The following is a 17,645-nucleotide window of genomic DNA, read 5'->3' as shown; positions in this document are numbered from 1 at the left end:
GTAGCTACGATTCCAGGCATGAGCCACCTGCAGCCAGCTACAGGCCTATTCTTAATGCTCAAAAACATCCATTAGAAAAGAATTAGCTTCACAAGATGAGAAAACTAGTCAGCCTCAAAGTCACAGAGGATGCAAGTCCAGATCTCAGATGTTCTTATTCTTTCCAAATTGGTGTCTTAAGCCTAGTTTTCTTTTTCTATTTTCTTTTTTTTTTCTTAATCTCAGTTTTATTGTGAAATCTGTGTTTTGTGTTCCATGTTTTATGAAAGGTTTTTTTTTTGTTAGACATATTCATTTTTTATGAAAAATTTTTAAAAGATTGGACAGCTTTGGGCTAGAGGTGTAGCTCAGAGGTAATGTTTGCCTAGCATGTGCAATTCACTGCTGGCGGGGGTCAGGGGGCAAGAGGAAGGAAAAGAAGGAGGGAGGAAGGCAGGAAGGAGAATCTGTTTTGTTTTTGTTGTTGACTTGAAGCCAAATCGAATTTGTTAATATGCTACATAGGCAAAAGTTGATCGATTAGTGAGACAGGTTTACTTCCCATCTCTCCCCCAGAAATTCTCATGAAAGCCAGAATCACAGACTTATAAAGCCTAGCCAGAAATGGTGGTACACTGTAATACCAGCACTCAGGAGGCTGAGGCAGGGAGATCGAGGCCAATATGAGCTACAAAGGGAGTTGCAGGCTAGACTAGGCTACAAAGCAAGACCCTGTCTCAAAAAAAATTTTTTAAATGGGGGCGGGTAAGAAGAGGAGGAATGAAAGGGAGAGGGGGAGGAGGAGGAAGAGAAAACTATCACCTGTTAGAACTTTAATTCCTTTTCAATTTATTTTCTTTTGTTCCCAATCTTCTTTTGCTCCCAAACTTACGAACTACTTTACTTATATAACTAATTATATAACTTGGTTATACAATTAAGTAGAAAAAAGAAAACAAGCTATGGAAACAGCTGAGGCTTTTTTTTTTTTTAAATCCTCTCAAAGACATGTTGAGGATCAATATAAACTCTAAAATAAAAACTAACCTCTCAAGATTATCCAAATATTTTCCTAATTATATGTAGATATGTTAGGAAGGAGAGCTACTAACTAGTTTTCTACTTTGAAGACTAACATATAGTCGTAAAGAAATTCAAACAATACAAAAATGTACAAAGTTAAAAGTCCTATATAATCCTAACCCCAGAAATCACCACGTTTGACACTATGGATATGTATGTGTTTGTTAATGTGATCTCACAGTAAGTGCTCAAAAATGTCTACAAAGTTTCTGTAATTCACTTTACTGAATGCTGTATGACAGCGTTAAAATGCAGAGCAAGCAAAACTTAACCTGGGGTGTGAGTTCTCGAGCCGTCTTCACTGATGCCTGAATGCCTTCCACTGTTGATTTATTAGCAGTACCAACAGCAGCTGCCTTCTCTGCTGTGGCTCCAAGTCTTCCTGAATGATTTTCAAAGTTCGCTGCCCTCTCATCAAATACCTTGAAAAAACAAAGACATCAAAAAAATTTGTTTCAATAAAATGAGTCAGGCAGTCTAAGAAAAAGCCTTTCTTTAAGCTGATGTGGCCAGTGCTCAAAGACTTCAGAGAGGACATCAAACCCTATAGCTAAAACAATAATAAAATGCCAACTCTTGGCCTCTCCTCAGAGCTTCAGCTAGAAGCGTCATGTATGTACACACACACACACACACACACACATCTCTGAATTTTAGTTCAAACTAAAAGTAGGACACACAGCATCATATATTCTGCAATGAGGGGTTCACAGAAGCTGAAAACTAAATAATCCCCATTCCCCAAAGGTTTAACTTTTAGTTTGAAGATGCATAAACCCACTACAGGCTCTACCGTAGGTAGGTGGGTGCATTACAAGCCCAGAATATCCACAAAGACTACTAAACTGAGCTCCAGCCTCCCTCATATATCCTGTTACCATTAATGTTGTAAAAACTCCGCCCTTGACATCCATAGGAAAAATGATAGCTTGTGCTCACACTCAAGCTTAACACAAGGGCAAGGATAGGTGACTTGTATTAATCCCAAATGCAAAACTATCTACTTGTTTATTCAGTTCTCAAATTTTAAAACCTTAACCTTTCTTTTGACATGAATATTATGCAAGGTTGTACACCATGAAAGAAACTTTCTTTAATTTACTTAAAATGACAAAAGCTCTTCTATAATGTAGTTGAATACCATTACTAAGATTGACACCTGAAACAGCAAGGTATTCCAAATAGCACTGGGTCAGGTTTGTGCTATACACACAGTATGTCAAGAACTGCCTGCCAGAATACATCTTTTTTTTTTTTTTTTAACCTCCTCCTAGGAGTCTGCCGTCCATAGTTGGTGTCCAGTTCTGACTCAAGGCAGAAAATGTCTAAAGGTTTCTTGATTCAACAGCAAGTTCCAATCTCATTGCCAGTGTTCCTCTTAGGTCTCTTGCCCAATCCTGGCCTTTTGTTTGCATTTAGCTTCCTGGATTCCTGCCAGTAATGCTCAGAACCTCTGCTTAAAATCCTGATTCCCTAGCCCCTTCTCCTGTCTGTTACCTTAGCTTGCCTCCCACACTCTGGATCTGCAGATCTTTTGCCTGCTTTGGTTAGCATCTCAATCCGAGACCATAACTGTTGCTTCCTCTCACTTAACTGAAATGATTAGCTTCCTTTTCCTGGCACGCAACCAAAATTTGCTGACCACCCACTATGTGCCCAACCCTGAGGTAGCTGCTGAAGGTACAAAATGAAGACAAAATATCTGTATCTTAAGGCGTTTACAGCCTAGTAGGGGAAAAGGAGCGCAGAAGTAAATATTTATAATATGCTATGTTGCTGTGTACAATATTATGGGAGCAGCAGGAAAGGCACTTAACCTATCCAGGAAGCAAAGGATAGATAGGATAAAGAAGAATCAGGTGGAAAAGAACAAGGGGAAGACAATTAGGTAGAGAGACAGAAAGAACAAAGACATGGAAAGGGCAGAGTATGCAAGCAGCAACAAACAAGAAAGAATTGCTAGAGTATGAACTGAAAGGCAGGAATTTGTAGGAAACTGATATAGAAAGAATATTAAAACCCAGATCACAAAGCTCTGGCTTTAGCCTAAGCCTCACTAAAGGGTTTAAACCAGGAGAACGACAGGATCAGATCTGCAATTTTTTTTTCTGACAAATTCAAAGAGCAGTCCAAGTTACGCAGGCATACAGGTGATGAGCGGTGGCAACATCGATGGAAAATGGAAAGAATTAAAAAAATAAGTCCAAGGTCAAATTAACATATCTGAGTTATCCATTGGTGTGAGAAGAAAAGGGGAAGAGAAAAGTCCATAGAGATGCACAGAGAACAAGAAAAGGTCAATATATGCTAAGGAAACTATGAAGCATGTAGGAGAAGAGGCCCAAAAGATGGTTGGATATACTAGTCTGAAACTCAAGAACACTGGAATGAAAACGTAGCAAATCATCCTGGCCTAAGGGGACCACGAACTGACCTGCCTAGTAACCTAGGCCAGGGAAAGAAAGTGGGGGTGAGCAGACAAACAAAATAAAAAACCATCACCCACAATGGTGTCTTGGATGGCAGAACTGAACTCCTCCTTTGCTCCTAATAAAAGGATGGAAAACCAAATACTTGCTTTTCTAGATTCTTTTGCAAGTGAGGTAACCATGTGACAGAGATCTAGACAATGAGATACAAGAAAAGGTCACCTGGAGGATTTCTGAAAAAGCCTTTACTTTCATTCATTCATCACCAACAATATGCCAGGCATTTTTCTAGGAACTTGGACTAAAGCAATAACTGAGTGGGGGCTGGTGGAGTGGCTCAAGTGATAGACTGCCTGCATAGCAAGCGGGAAGCCTGAGTTCAAACCCCAGTACCACCAAAAAGAAAGAAAAAAATCCCTCAGGTTGGGGGTGAGATTGGTATTTTAAGTAGTGACACAAAAGTGACATTTGATAGAAAGCTGAAGAAAGTCAATGAATGATATATAGTCTATGGGAAGAATGACAGGTTCCAAGAACTTAAGATTATAACATAGCAACATACATATGGAACACTAGCAGTATAATTCAAGAAAGTCAATGTAAATAGAAGCGTAAGAAGGGGAAGAACGTAGTACCAACATGACGTCAGAGAAGTAGACAGGGGACCATATTCAGTGGAGTGCTGAAGCCACTTTACCTATAAACCAGCTTATAAGGGTCAAACACACCCATCTCTTCCCAACTCTGTTTTCGGTGACTTCCCATTAAAACAGCCACAATGGAACTATTTACATCATGGAAATCAACCAACATTACAAATTGGGGTTTGGACTTTTTCCTGGAAAGTTGGTTTACCAGCACATCATGGGTCTTACTGCTCATTGTAAGGATTATTGTTTTATTATGGGAAAGGAAGGAATCAAAAAGATTATCCTGACTTCCATGTTGAGAATAACGTGCCCTAACAAAACAGACAGTTGTGACTGGAGTACCCCAATTAATCATGTCTTCCTGCCTTGAACAGGAGGCCTGGGGGAGTAAAAACCATATAGTTCCATGAGGGAAAAGGTCAAGAAAATCATAGTGATGCCAGTTTTCATGATTTTTAGTCTCTGACTCAATGCCAGAGCTTCCTACTTCCATGTTTCTTGATATGTTATGAAAATAAATTCCATTTGTTTTAATCTCTGATGGTCAGATCTTCTATTGTATGCAATTAAAGACATTCATAACTTAGTAGACTAAAAAGGTCCCCTTCTACTCTTTCACCTTTCATCCACAATTTTCCAACCATTGCTGTTGTTGTATAACCACATTTTACATTTACAAATATAAATATGGCCGGCCAACACAAGAACTGGAAGATCTCAGGTACTCACCTCTTCCCTGTTAGGTGTATCAGGAGGGGCAGTGGCCGCCACTGCCAATAGTTTGATGGGAGTTGTGGTGTCGCTGAAAACATCTGATACCTCCTGAGTCATAGCCTCCTGCATCTGGGCTTTCAGATCCTTAAAAATATTGTTAGCAAATGAAAATTTCCAGCAATATCCCAAAAGCACATCTGCTAATGTTCTTACTTCTCTTGATTCTTTCATTCAATAAATATTTACTGAATGTCAGTTGTGTACAAAACACTAAGGTAGCATGAGTGTAGGAATCCTCTAAGAGAAGGGGTAGGTATGACTGCCTACCTCCCCATATCCCTAGAAACTGTTCCCCATTCAAGGAATTTTACTTCCTTTCTTGGCAATCTCTATGAAATGATGCTGAGAATCATGGGATTGAGCCCAAAGAAAGCTCCCAAATGAGGTAGAGTTCCTCATCATTCCTAGTGCAGGAGGGACATGGTGATAACCAAAGTAACTGGCAGATGCAGTGTCAAATTTCTGAACAATTAACTTAGCTTAAGAGGAAGAACACTTGATCTGAGATTTGGCTAAATTGGTAGAGCACCTGCTTAGCAAACACAAAGCCCTGAGTTCAAACCCTAATACCACCAAAAAAAGAGGGAAAAAACCAAGAATAAAAATTAAGTTTCTAGAAAAACATAATAACCAATATATGTGTTGATTTCTTAACATGGATCTAAAAAAGAAGATTCTTAGAAGTCACAAGCTCTTTTTCATAGTAATTTCATTTAGTCCAATTTAAGTTTTCTGAATTTATACAAACTAAATCTCCATCACCCCACGGTTTCTCACTGGCTGGGGAAACCTGAGATGATTTTAGGTGTTAGACAAATAATTGTATTTTAATAATTGCTTCTTTTTTAAATATTAGTAAAAATACAACTAGCTTATCAAATCTATGATTTCACGATTATTTATCCTAAATAAACTTATCTTAAGTTTTCTTTTTAATTTTTTTTGGGGGGGTTGGGACTGGAGTTTGGACTCAGGGCTTCATACTTACTAGGCAGGCACACTACCAGTTAAGCCATGCTCTTTTAAATAAACTTAAGTTTTAAAAAGGCAGTCATTTTAATAAAAATATTTTGACTACATACCAGTACAAGGGATGTAAGGATAGAGCAAACATAATGAAAATCTCTTAACTGAACGAAATTTGGAAAAAACAATGTTAGTTGCTACCACACACTTCAGTTTTTTCCTAATAATCTCTAATTTCCTTAATATTCTTGATCACACACTTTTTATTTCTCCAAAACCCAAGAAGTTATGTATTTTTGTAGTTCTCTTTTCCATCTGTTTTTCAATAATGATAAGCATAGACAATTGAATGATTTGTGTTCCTGAATTCTACCTTTAAGGAGTCTTGAAGTTGTGATGCAAGTGCTCTGGCCTGAGGACTTTCCCCTTCCCCTCGGGCAGCCAGGTCAGCCAACTGAGCTGTCAGCTGGTCCACACGGTCACACTTGGCAAGAAGATCTTGGCGATAAGGTCCCATCATAACATTAGCCAGACGATGCCCTTCAGCTACAAGCCCCCGGATGGCAGCTTGACCTGGACCAAGAGGAATACACTAAAATTCACATAGACCCAGAGAAAGCAACGCAACTGCAAGCCATCTAGAGAGGCTTCTTTTTAGAATAACAATAAGGAACAGTGCTCTCTGGCAAAAGAAAACACTTTGGAAATACAGGAAAATACAGAAAAGCATAAATAAGAATAAACTGTATGTTAACTTTTTATTATTTTGCATTTTTTATTTTGGTGCTGGGGATTGAACTCAGAACCTCATGTATACTAAGCATGTGCTGTAACATGGAGCTACATCCCCAGCCCATTTTTTTATTCCTTGGTTCTTTTTCTTTACCATGAGCATTTTTTCACTATAGCAAAAAGGGAATAGAGCATGGCTCAAGTGGAAAAGTACCTGCCTAGCAAGCATAAGGCCCTGAGTTCAAACCCAGTTCTGAAAAACAAAAAACTAAACTCTGTATGTATTTTCTCATATTGACCATAACCATAACTATTAATAACTATTAATGAACATTTACACTGTTTATATATATTCTTATATTGCTTCCTTACAAACAAATTGTTTCTTAGAAAAAATTCTGAGGTCAATTCAAAACACCACATTCACAAAGTTTGCATCAATTTACTTTACATCAGTAAATTACACAACTGCCAGTTCTCTAGACCCTCACTGACACTGGACATCACCAATTGAAAATTTTATCTTTTTATCCAACAAATAACAGCAAATGGGATAAACAGATCTTTCAAGCTCCAGCAGGCTTTCCAGGCAATCCTAAAGTCTTCCAAAAAACAAAATTTCAGGTTATAAATTCTTCAGGTTGACTGTAATTCAGGAGTCCTCGCAGCTAAAACAACCTGGGTAGTTAGTTATTTCTTACTGTAATTTTAAAAAATTGTTTTCAACTGGGTACTTGGCAAGGACTATAAAAACAGAAATACTGTAAAATGGAAGTATACATAGGACTGGCAATAATTAGTTCAAAGTTTTAATTCTGCAATGATGATCTTTCTGTGCACAACAAAATCATTTATTCTTCAATATTGCTTGGTAAAACCACAGGGATTTTATTGGTTATACTTAAAGATCACACTGAAAAGCAACTTACCAGTAGCTGAAGAACCCTTTCAGCACCTTTTTACAGATGTTACAGGCTACCTGGTAACAATCTGTTTATTTGCACTGTCACCATTCTAATGAGGGTTAAATGCACTGATGCCCTTACCAACTCCCCGGTCATCCACTGTGGGATTATCAATCCACCGCTGAGCTTGCTCAATCTTGCCCTCAAGGTGGACAGCTGCCTTGGCAGGTCTGCTGTTGGCCACAGCCCTGTTGGTTTTGGTCTGCAGGTTCTGCAGAGCCGTAGCCACCTGTTTGGCCAATGCTCGAGCTTCTGGGGAATCTCCTTTACCCCTACAGAGAAAAAAACAGCCGTAATACATTATAGTCACATTAAGATGACTTAACTGCTAATGATAAGTGCTAATGAGATGATGAATTCCTAATGATTATTAACTTGTTTTGAAAGGAGTGGTTTGTTTATTTATTTAGTTCTTAAATAAGAAGAGTTTAAATTCATATTGTTTTATCTTCATTAAGACATTAAATATAAATGTGAGTCAGTCTAGCTCAACCAAATTCAATCATTTGGTTAGCTGAGCTCTCAATCTGCAGTTAGCTGAAGTTACCTGCACTCTCAGCCTATCACCCCTAAAAACACTAGGTCCATCTGGAAGTAGGTGTGCCTAGAGAGCTATGGTGGCAGTAGTAATAATAGTAGTAGTAGTCCTATCTTTTGAGTACCAATTTTGCCAGGTACTGTTGCAAGCACTTTTCTTATTTAATCCTCACAACAACCCTGTGAGGTAAATACCAGTATTATCCAAAAACCAAAACTGATGCACAAAGGTTCTCAAGTTACTTTGATGAAGTCAGAGCACAAACCCAGCACTGTGACTTATAGCACTCACTCTTAAACTACTATCTGTATTGCCTTATGTTAGTGTTGCACAATCTCCAATCCTGGTCATAAACTGATTGAATGAGTGGTTATCTAAGTACCTGCAGTCAGGTATGGCACTCAATTAGATTCTGATGGTTCTCATGGTACAGCATGAATAAGAGTCACCTGGAGTCTTATTCTTAAATACAGACTATTAAACACACCATCAAAAGAGATTCTGGCCAGGCACCAGTGGTTCACACCTGTAATCTTAGCCACTCAGGAGGCAGAGATCAGGAGGATTGCAGTTCGAATCCAGTCCTGGGCAAACAGTTCTTGAGACCCTATCTTGAAAACACTCATCACAAAAAAAGGGCTGGTACAATGGCTCAAGAAGTCACCTGCCTAGAGAGCATAAGGCCCTGAGTTCAACCCCCATACTTGAGAGAGAGAGAAAGAGAGAGAGAGAGAGATTGGTTCTGATTAAGTATAAGTATAAGGACCAGGGCACCACATTTTTAACAGTCTTGTCAGGTAATCCTTGGACCATAATTCAAACACACTGCATGGTCAACCAGTGGTGAGATGTGGAACTGGAAAGTCATATTAAGCCTGGGCCATGGTAGCTCAGAGCCAGAGGAAGAACCTCCCCCCCCCCAAAAAAAAGAAAGAAGGCCAATACCCAGAGTGAAAGAGATACAGCATATGTCATACAGCTACTAAGAGACTAAGGGAGAAACGGGGGTTCCTAGTTACTAAAAGACCTGACCATGATTTGGTTCATGGATGCCTCTATATATTTTCAATAAATATTTTCATTTTTTTACTTAAGTTCCTTGAAACCAAAGAACCTCAATAAGAGTATCAACACAGAAATAAAAAGACAACCGCAATATAACAGAAAAATCAGAAACTGCCCCCCAAAACCGTATTACAAAAACTTTAGATTCTACCATTAAGAAAATACAAAGAACCTGACTAATTTTATATCTTGAGTCTGCTCACTCACAGAAAAGTAACCTGCAGATTAATCTCATCTGTCTCATTTGTAAAAACGAAAATATTAACCCATCTGCCAAAATGACTAATTTAGATATTTTTAACAGATTATTTATGATTTTAAATATCTACAACATTCTCCATTATAAAGTTAGACAAAGGTATTTACAATGGTTCTGATCACAGTTACTTCTGCCTCCAAGAGGTTATGTGTCTATATGTTAATGTTATGGTAATAAGTAGTAATAATGGCATAAGTGGCCACACATGAAGGTCTACTGTTATCACCATTACCATTAATTATCTCTTTATCATTATGAAACATTAACGAGGGGGACTGTGCATAGTGGTTCACATCTGTAATCCCAGTTAGGTGGAAGGTGGAAGTAGAAGGATCATGGTCTGAGGCCAGCCTCTGAGCAAAAAGCAAGAGACCCTATTTGAGAAATAAACTAAAACAAAAAGGGCTGGAGGCATGGCTGAAGTGGTAGACCACTGTAAGTACAAGGCCCTGAGTTCAAACCCCAGTACGGCCAAAAAGAAAAAGAAGAAAGAAAGAAGGAAGGGAGGGAGGGAAGGAAGGAAAAAGGATGGAAGGAAGGAAGGAATACTATGTTCATGGACCTGAAAGTACAGTCTCTGCCTTTCAATGAATAAACTCTAGTAAGCATGTATATGGGCTGTATTAATAAGTTAGTATTAATGAACACAGACCTATCTATGTAGATATTATATGATAAATTGATAAATTATACATTTTCCTCACCTAAACAATTCAAGATTTGGGCCTAAGACAATGATCTCCAAATGACTGACCTTGACATATAATCAAATTTGAGCTGTCACCCAAGTTGATATCTGTCACCACACCCTCCTGCATAAAATGCCTACCCTGCTCCCACCAAACTAATTTCATAATACTAGGCAGAAGTTTGCTTTCTTAGCCAGCATTGCCCTCAACATAATACTTCAAAGAACTCTAAGGAAACTCTCACTGGTGAAAAAAAAAGTTAGAAGACCTGGAAATGAAACATGCAGGTTAAATGAAAAGTGGAATGTCTCAAGATGCTCAACTCTGCTTATCCCTAGAAAAGGGTACTGGAGAACTGGGGTGGAAAAGAGCACAATTTCTACTTTTGACATTACACCCTTCTGAGCACTCTTTCAACATGTGTTGCAGTTTTTAATTTTTTATTCCTTTTTTTGCAGGGGAGGGGATGGGGGGACCACGCGTTGACACAAGGTCTCACTATTTATCCCAAGCTGGCCTCAAACTCAAAAACCCCTGCTCTTCACCTCCTGAGTGCAGAGCATGCCAACAGACTTTGTTGCAATTTTTAAAAAGAGAACAATGTATTTATCAGAACAATGCAACACCTCTTCTCCAAACAATCAGTTGGTGCCAAGAAAGCCTTTAAGAGAGGAAGCCATGGTGAGGAAGTTATAGAAACATCACCAAAGAAATGTAATTTAAGGATCCTTTATAATTGCTACTTAAGAAATCACATTGCTGGGAGAGGAAGAGTACCTTTTTATGCCTCCCCTCCAATACCCTACAGGAGTATTTTCATAGCTGACTACAAAAATTATTTTCTTCATATGTCTAGCAAATAAACATGATGTATCAGCCCTACTTTAAGTATTATAGGGGGATTCCAAGATGGCAGCTAGAGGAAGGAAGCAGAAAGCGAGCCTCCTACAGTGAAATCTTGGAGAGATGCTGGAGACACACTTTGCAGGCATAATCACGGAGAAGAGGCCTAACTTTGACCCCTCCACATCTCCAGCCGGTGCAGAGAATCTCCACTTCACGTTAAACAGAGAAATCAGGAGGGCCCCGGGGCCGCCAGTCACCGGTGCCCAGAAGGCTTGGGAAGACGGACCAGATGAGCTTCGCGGTACCGCGGTACCCCACAGACAAGCCAGGGCCCAGGCAGCATAGCCCCCTGGACAGACCGACCCCCACCCAGGGAAAAAGAGAAACTGAGTAATAAACAATAAGAGCAATAAAGACACGCAGGGAGGAGGGTGGGGCGCCCTGAGCACCAAAGATTGGGGTAAGGGAACCCTTCCTGGGACTGTAAATAAACAAGCCGGCGGGCAGGACAGGCTCTGGCGGGAGCAGGGGCAGTGCGTGTGCCCAGCAACCAGGAGCGGGAAAGCTGGTGAGAGTGGCAGAGGGAGGAAAACTCCACAGAAGAGGAGGGAAGACCCACTTCCCACGTGAACTGTAAACAAACATGGCAGCTGGCAGGAGCAGCAGCACCGCCCAGTAAGCAGGAGCAGGAAAGCTTGTGAAAGTGGCAGTGGGAGGAAAACTCCACAGGAGAGGGGGGAAGACCCAACTCCCACGTGAACTGTAAATAAACACGCAGGCCTGACAACACTGGTGCAGTGTCACCTTTCCCAGTGCTTGGAAAGGGGAAAGCCTGTAGCAGAGGCTCACAGGAAAACTCTGAGCAAACAACGCCTGCAGGGCCAGGTGAGTGCTAAGCTCACCCCAGGGATCTGCATAAATAACACCTCCAGCAACAGCAGGCTGACAGCAGCAGGCAGGCAAGCCACAACTGCAGATACCATTCTCAGAACTGTCTCCAGACTCTTTTTTTTTCTTTGTCTCCCTACTTTTGATGAGAGAACAACCGAACTACACCTGTAAGCTGAAAAACTTACTGAAACTGTATTGTATTTGAACTTGGGACACTTGGTGGGGTTTTTTTTTTTAGCGTGTGTGTGTGTAGTTTTGTTCTACTTTATGCGTCCCCTTTGATGAGACAACTACAGAACAACATCTGAGGCACCATCTCCAGGATTGGAGACTGAGACGGACACCCAAATTATTAAGACTGAAACTTCATTGCATTTGAACTTGAAGGTTTTTTTGGTTTTTTGGGTTTTTTTAATTTTCTATTTTTTCATTTTATTTTAATACATTTTTATATACAGATTTTTCTTTCATTTACTTATTTTTTATTTTTATTCTTATCTTTATTTTTTTTTATTTCTGATTTTCAATCCTCTCTGTCTCTCTAATGTCTGTTCAGCTAACTGTCGATTAGTACACTAAAGCTCCCTGTTTATACCTTTGAAACCTTCTTGTCTGATACTTTGTTCTGTTTTCTCCTTCCAGTCTGTGTATTTGTCTTTCCCATTTCTTTAATTTATTGCTTTCCATCTCAGCTCACCCTTCCATTCTAAATATTACCATTGTTATTATTACAAGCTAGAAAATACTTAATTGCACACAGTACAGGGACAGTAACAACACCAAAGACAAGGACAGGAAGACAGAAAAAACAGGGAAACCAGTTTCCCCACAGCAAAAAATTAGTACAGGAACCAGAGGGGAATGAAGAAAACAGGTACTCAGATTCAGACTCCAACAAAATGAAGATAAACTATGCCAAAGGACCCAATGAAGCCCACAAGAATAATTTAAAAGAAGACATACTACAGGTACTCAATGAGAATTTTATAGAGATGATACTGGATAGGGTCAACCAAAATGTACAGGAGACACTCAAAATATTCCAAGACAACAAAAATAGAGAATTTGAAAAAGCAAATGAAGAAATAATGGAAACCATAGAAGCACTGTATAAACACCAAAGTAAAAGGGAGAACATGATGAATAAACAGATAAATGAACTCAGGACAAAAATAGACAACATTAAAGAGGAAACCACCCAGGATATGGAAAACCTCAGAAAAAAGAACGAAACAGAACTGCAAAACAAAACGGAAGGCCAATCCAGCAGACTAGAACAAACAGAAGACAGAATCTCAGAACTTCAGGATGAAATTGTAATTAAAGAAAAACCGAAGAACTATTAATTAAACAACTCAAGACCTATGAAAAGAAAATGCAAGAACTCACCGACTCCATCAAAAGACCAAACTTGAGAATCATGGGCATCGAAGAAGAAGAAGAGGCGCAAGCGAAGGGAATGCGTAATATATTTAACAAAATAATAATGGAAAATTTCCCAAATCTAGAGAAAGATATTCCCATACAGATGCAAGAGGCCTCCAGGACACCAAACAGACCAGATCAAAATAGAACTACCCCACGACATATCATCATTAAAACAACAAGTTCAGAAACTAAGGAAAGAATATTGAAGGCTGTAAGAGAGAAAAAACAAGTAACATACAAAGGTAAACCCATCAAAATCACAGCAGACTTCTCAACAGAAACATTAAAAGCAAGAAGAGCGTGGGGTGAGATCTTCTGGGCACTGAATGAAAATAGCTTCAACCCCAGGATACTCTACCCAGAAAAACTATCATTCAAAATAGATGGAGCAATAAAAGTCTTCCATGATAAGCAGAAACTAAAGCAATATGTGACCACAAAGCCACCACTACAAAGGAGAGTAACCTCAACTTAGGTACACACAATCAAACCTTCAAACAACTAAGACAACTAAATGACAGGAATCACCACATACCTATCAGTACTAACGCTTAATGTTAACGAACTTAATTCACCCATCAAAAGGCACCGCTTGATGAAACGGATTAAAAAGGAAGATCCAACAATTTGTTGCTTACAGGAGAACCATCTCACTGACAGAAATAAGCATAGGCTAAGGATGAAAGGCTGGAAGAAGATTTACCAAGCCAATGGCCCCCAAAAACAGGCAGGAGTAGCAATACTTATCTCTGACAAAGTAGACTTCAAACCTACATTGATCAAACGAGATAAAGAAGGACATTCCATAGTAATAAAAGGGGAAATAGACCAAAAGGAAATAATAATTATCAACCTGTATGCACCCAATGTCAACGCACCCAATTTCATCAAACAAACCCTGAAAGACCTAAAAGCATATAAAAATGCCAACACAGTGGTTGTGGGAGACTTTAACACCCCATTATTAACAATAGATAGGTCATCCAAACAAAAAATCAATAAAGAAATCCAAGATCTAAAATATGCAATAGATCAAATGGACCTAGTAGATGTCTACAGAACATTTCATCCAACTTCTACATAATATACATTCTTCTCAGCAGCCCATGGAACCTTCTCCAAAATAGATCATATCCTAGGGCACAAAGCCAGCCTCAGCAAATATAAGAAAATAGAAATTAGACCGTGCATACTATCTGATCACAATGCAGTAAAAGTAGAACTCAACAACAAAAGTAAAGACAAAAAACATGCAAATAGCTGGAAACTAAATAACTCATTACTTAATGAAGAATGGATCATCGATGAAATAAAAGAGGAAATTAAAAAGTTCCTGGAAGTCAATGAAAATGAAAACACAACCTACCGGAACCTATGGGACAAAGCTAAGGCAGTCCGAGAGGAAAGTTTATAGCCATGAGTGCATATATTAATAAGACTGAAAGATCCCAAATCAATGACCTAATGATACATCTCAAACTCTTAGAAAAACAAGAATAAGCAAATCCCAAAACAAATAGAAGGAGAGAAATAATAAAAATAAGAGCTGAAATCAACGAAATAGAAACCAAAAAAACCATAAAAGAATTAATGAAACAAAAAGTTGGTTCTTTGAAAAAATAAACAAGATTGATAGACCCCTGGCAAACCTGACTAAAATGAGGAGAGAAAAAACCCAAATTAGTAGAATCAGGAATGCAAAAAGGGAGATAACAACAAACACCATGGAAGTCAGGAAATCATCAGAGACTACTTTGAGAACCTATATTCAAATAAATTTGAAAATCTTAAAGAAATGGACAGATTTCTAGATACATATGACCATCTAAAACTGAACCAAGAGGAAATTAATGACCTGAATAGATCTATAACACAAAATGAAATTGAAGCAGCAATCAAGAGTCTCCCCAAAAAGAAAAGTCCAGGACCTGATGGATTCTCTGCTGAATTCTATCAGACCTTTAAAGCAGAACTGATACCAACCCTCCTTAAACTGTTCCACGAAATAGAAAGGGAAGAAAAACTGCCAAACACATTTTATGAAGCCAGTATTACACTTATCCCAAAACCAGGAAAAGACACCTCCAAAAAGGAGAACTATAGGCCAATCTCCTTAATGAACATTGACGCAAAAATCCTCAACAAAATAATGGCAAACCAAATTCAACAACACATCAAAAAGATTATTCACCACGACCAAGTAGGCTTCATCCCAGGGATGCAGGGGTGGTTCAACATACGAAAATCAATAAACATAATAAACCACATTAACAGAAGCAAAGGCAAAAACCACTTGATCATCTCAATAGATGCAGAAAAAGCCTTTGATAAGATCCAACACCATTTCATGATAAAAGCTCTAAGAAAACTAGGAATAGAAGGAAAGTACCTCAACATTATAAAAGCTATATATGACAAACCTACAGCCAGCATTATACTTAACGGAGAAAAACTGAAACCATTCCCTCTAAAATCAGGAACCAGACAAGGATGCCCACTATCTCCACTCCTATTCAACACAGTACTGGAATTCTTAGCCAGAGCAATTAGGCAAGAAGAAGGAATAAAAGGAATACAAATAGGTAAAGAAACTGTCAAAATATCCCTATTTGCAGACGACATGATCCTATACCTGAAAGACCCAAAAAACTCTACTCAGAAGCTTCTAGACATCATCAATAGCTACAGCAAGGTAGCAGGATAAAAATCAACATAGAAAAATCATTAGCATTTCTATACACTAACAATGAGCAAACTGAAAAAGAATGTATGAAAACAATTCCATTTACAATAGCCTAAAAAAAAATCAAATACCTAGGTGTAAACTTAACAAAAGATGTGAAAGACCTCTACAAGGAAAACTATAAACTTCTGAAGAAAGAGATTGAGGAAGACTATAGAAAGTGGAGACATCTCCCATGCTCATGGATTGGTAGAATCAACATAGTAAAAATGTCGATACTCCCAAAAGTAATCTACATGTTTAATGCAATTCCCATCAAAATTCCAATGACATTCATTAAAGAGATCGAAAAATCTACTGTGAAATTTATATGGAAACACAGGAAGCCACGAATAGCCAAGGCAATACTCAGTCAAAAGAACAATGCAGGAGGTATCACAATACCTGACTTCAAACTATATTACAAAGCAATAACAATAAAAACAGCATGGTACTGGCACAAAAACAGACATGAAGACCAGTGGAACAGAATAGAGGACCCAGATATGAAGCCACACAACTATAACCAACTTGTCTTTGACAAAGGCGCTAAAAATATACGATGGAGAAATAGCAGCCTCTTCAACAAAAACTGCTGGGAAAACTGGTTAGCAGTCTGCAAAAAACTGAAACTAGATCCATGTATATCACCCTATACCAAGATTAACTCAAAATGGATCAAGGATCTTAATATCAGACCACAAACTCTAAAGTTGATACAGGAAAGAGTAGGAAATACTCTGGAGTTAGTAGGTATAGGTAAGAACTTTCTCAACGAAACCCCAGCAGCACAGCAGCTAAGAGATAGCATAGATAAATGGGACCTCATAAAACTAAAAATCTTCTGTTCATCAAAAGAAATGGTCTCTAAACTGAAGAGAACACCCACAGAGTGGGAGAAAATATTTGCCAGCTATACATCAGACAAAGGACTGATAACCAGAGTATATTGGGAACTTAAAAAACTAAATTCTCCCAAAACTAATGAACCAATAAAGAAATGGGCACGTGAACTAAACAGAACTTTCTCAAAAGAAGAAATTCAAATGGCCAAAAAACACGTGAAAAAATGCTCACCATCTCTAGCAATAAAGGAAATGCAAATTAAAACCACACTAAGATTCCACCTCACCCCTGTTAGAATAGCCATCATCAGCAACACCACCACCAACAGGTGTTGGCGAGGATGCCGGGGGAGGGGGGGGGAAGGAACCCTCTTACACTCTTGGTGGGAATGTAAACTAGTACAACCACTCTGGAAAAAACTTTGGAGGCTACTTAAAAAGCTAGACATTGATCTACCATTTGATCCAGCAATACCACTCTTGGGGATATACCCAAAAGACTGTGACACAGGTTACTCCAGAGGCACCCGCACATCCGTGTTTATTTCGGCACTTTTCACAATAGCCAAGTTGTGGAAACAGCCAAGATGCCCCACCACTGACAAATGGATTAAGAAAATGTGGTATCTATACACAATGGAATTTTATGCAGCCATGAAGAAGAATGAAATGTTATCATTCGCTGGTAAATGATGGAAATGGAGAACATCATTCTGAGTGAGGTTAGCCTGGCCCAAAAGACCAAAAATCCTATGTTCTCCCTCATTTGTGGACATTAGATCAA

The 17,645-nt window shown here is 38.7% G+C and overlaps 1 protein-coding gene across 2 annotated transcripts in view; it reads right to left on the bottom strand.

The window, feature by feature from the left end:
- The window catches only part of Vcl (vinculin), a 110,370-nt gene that overhangs the window by 16,586 nt on the left and 76,139 nt on the right, over nucleotides 1-17,645 (bottom strand). For both annotated transcript variants that reach the window (XM_074079207.1, XM_074079209.1), the window contains exons 11-14: nucleotides 7,660-7,850; nucleotides 6,255-6,454; nucleotides 4,871-4,999; nucleotides 1,335-1,484 (exon numbers count right to left, since the gene is read on the bottom strand). In XM_074079207.1, the coding sequence (XP_073935308.1) occupies nucleotides 1,335-1,484; nucleotides 4,871-4,999; nucleotides 6,255-6,454; nucleotides 7,660-7,850 (670 nt within the window). The remainder of the gene's footprint in view (nucleotides 1-1,334; nucleotides 1,485-4,870; nucleotides 5,000-6,254; nucleotides 6,455-7,659; nucleotides 7,851-17,645) is intronic.

The sequence above is a fragment of the Castor canadensis genome, chromosome 7 (genome assembly GCF_047511655.1).
Source record: "Castor canadensis chromosome 7, mCasCan1.hap1v2, whole genome shotgun sequence".
NCBI lineage: Eukaryota > Metazoa > Chordata > Mammalia > Rodentia > Castoridae > Castor > Castor canadensis.
Note: the sequence above shows the minus strand (reverse complement) of the source record. Positions and strands in the feature narration are given on the sequence as shown.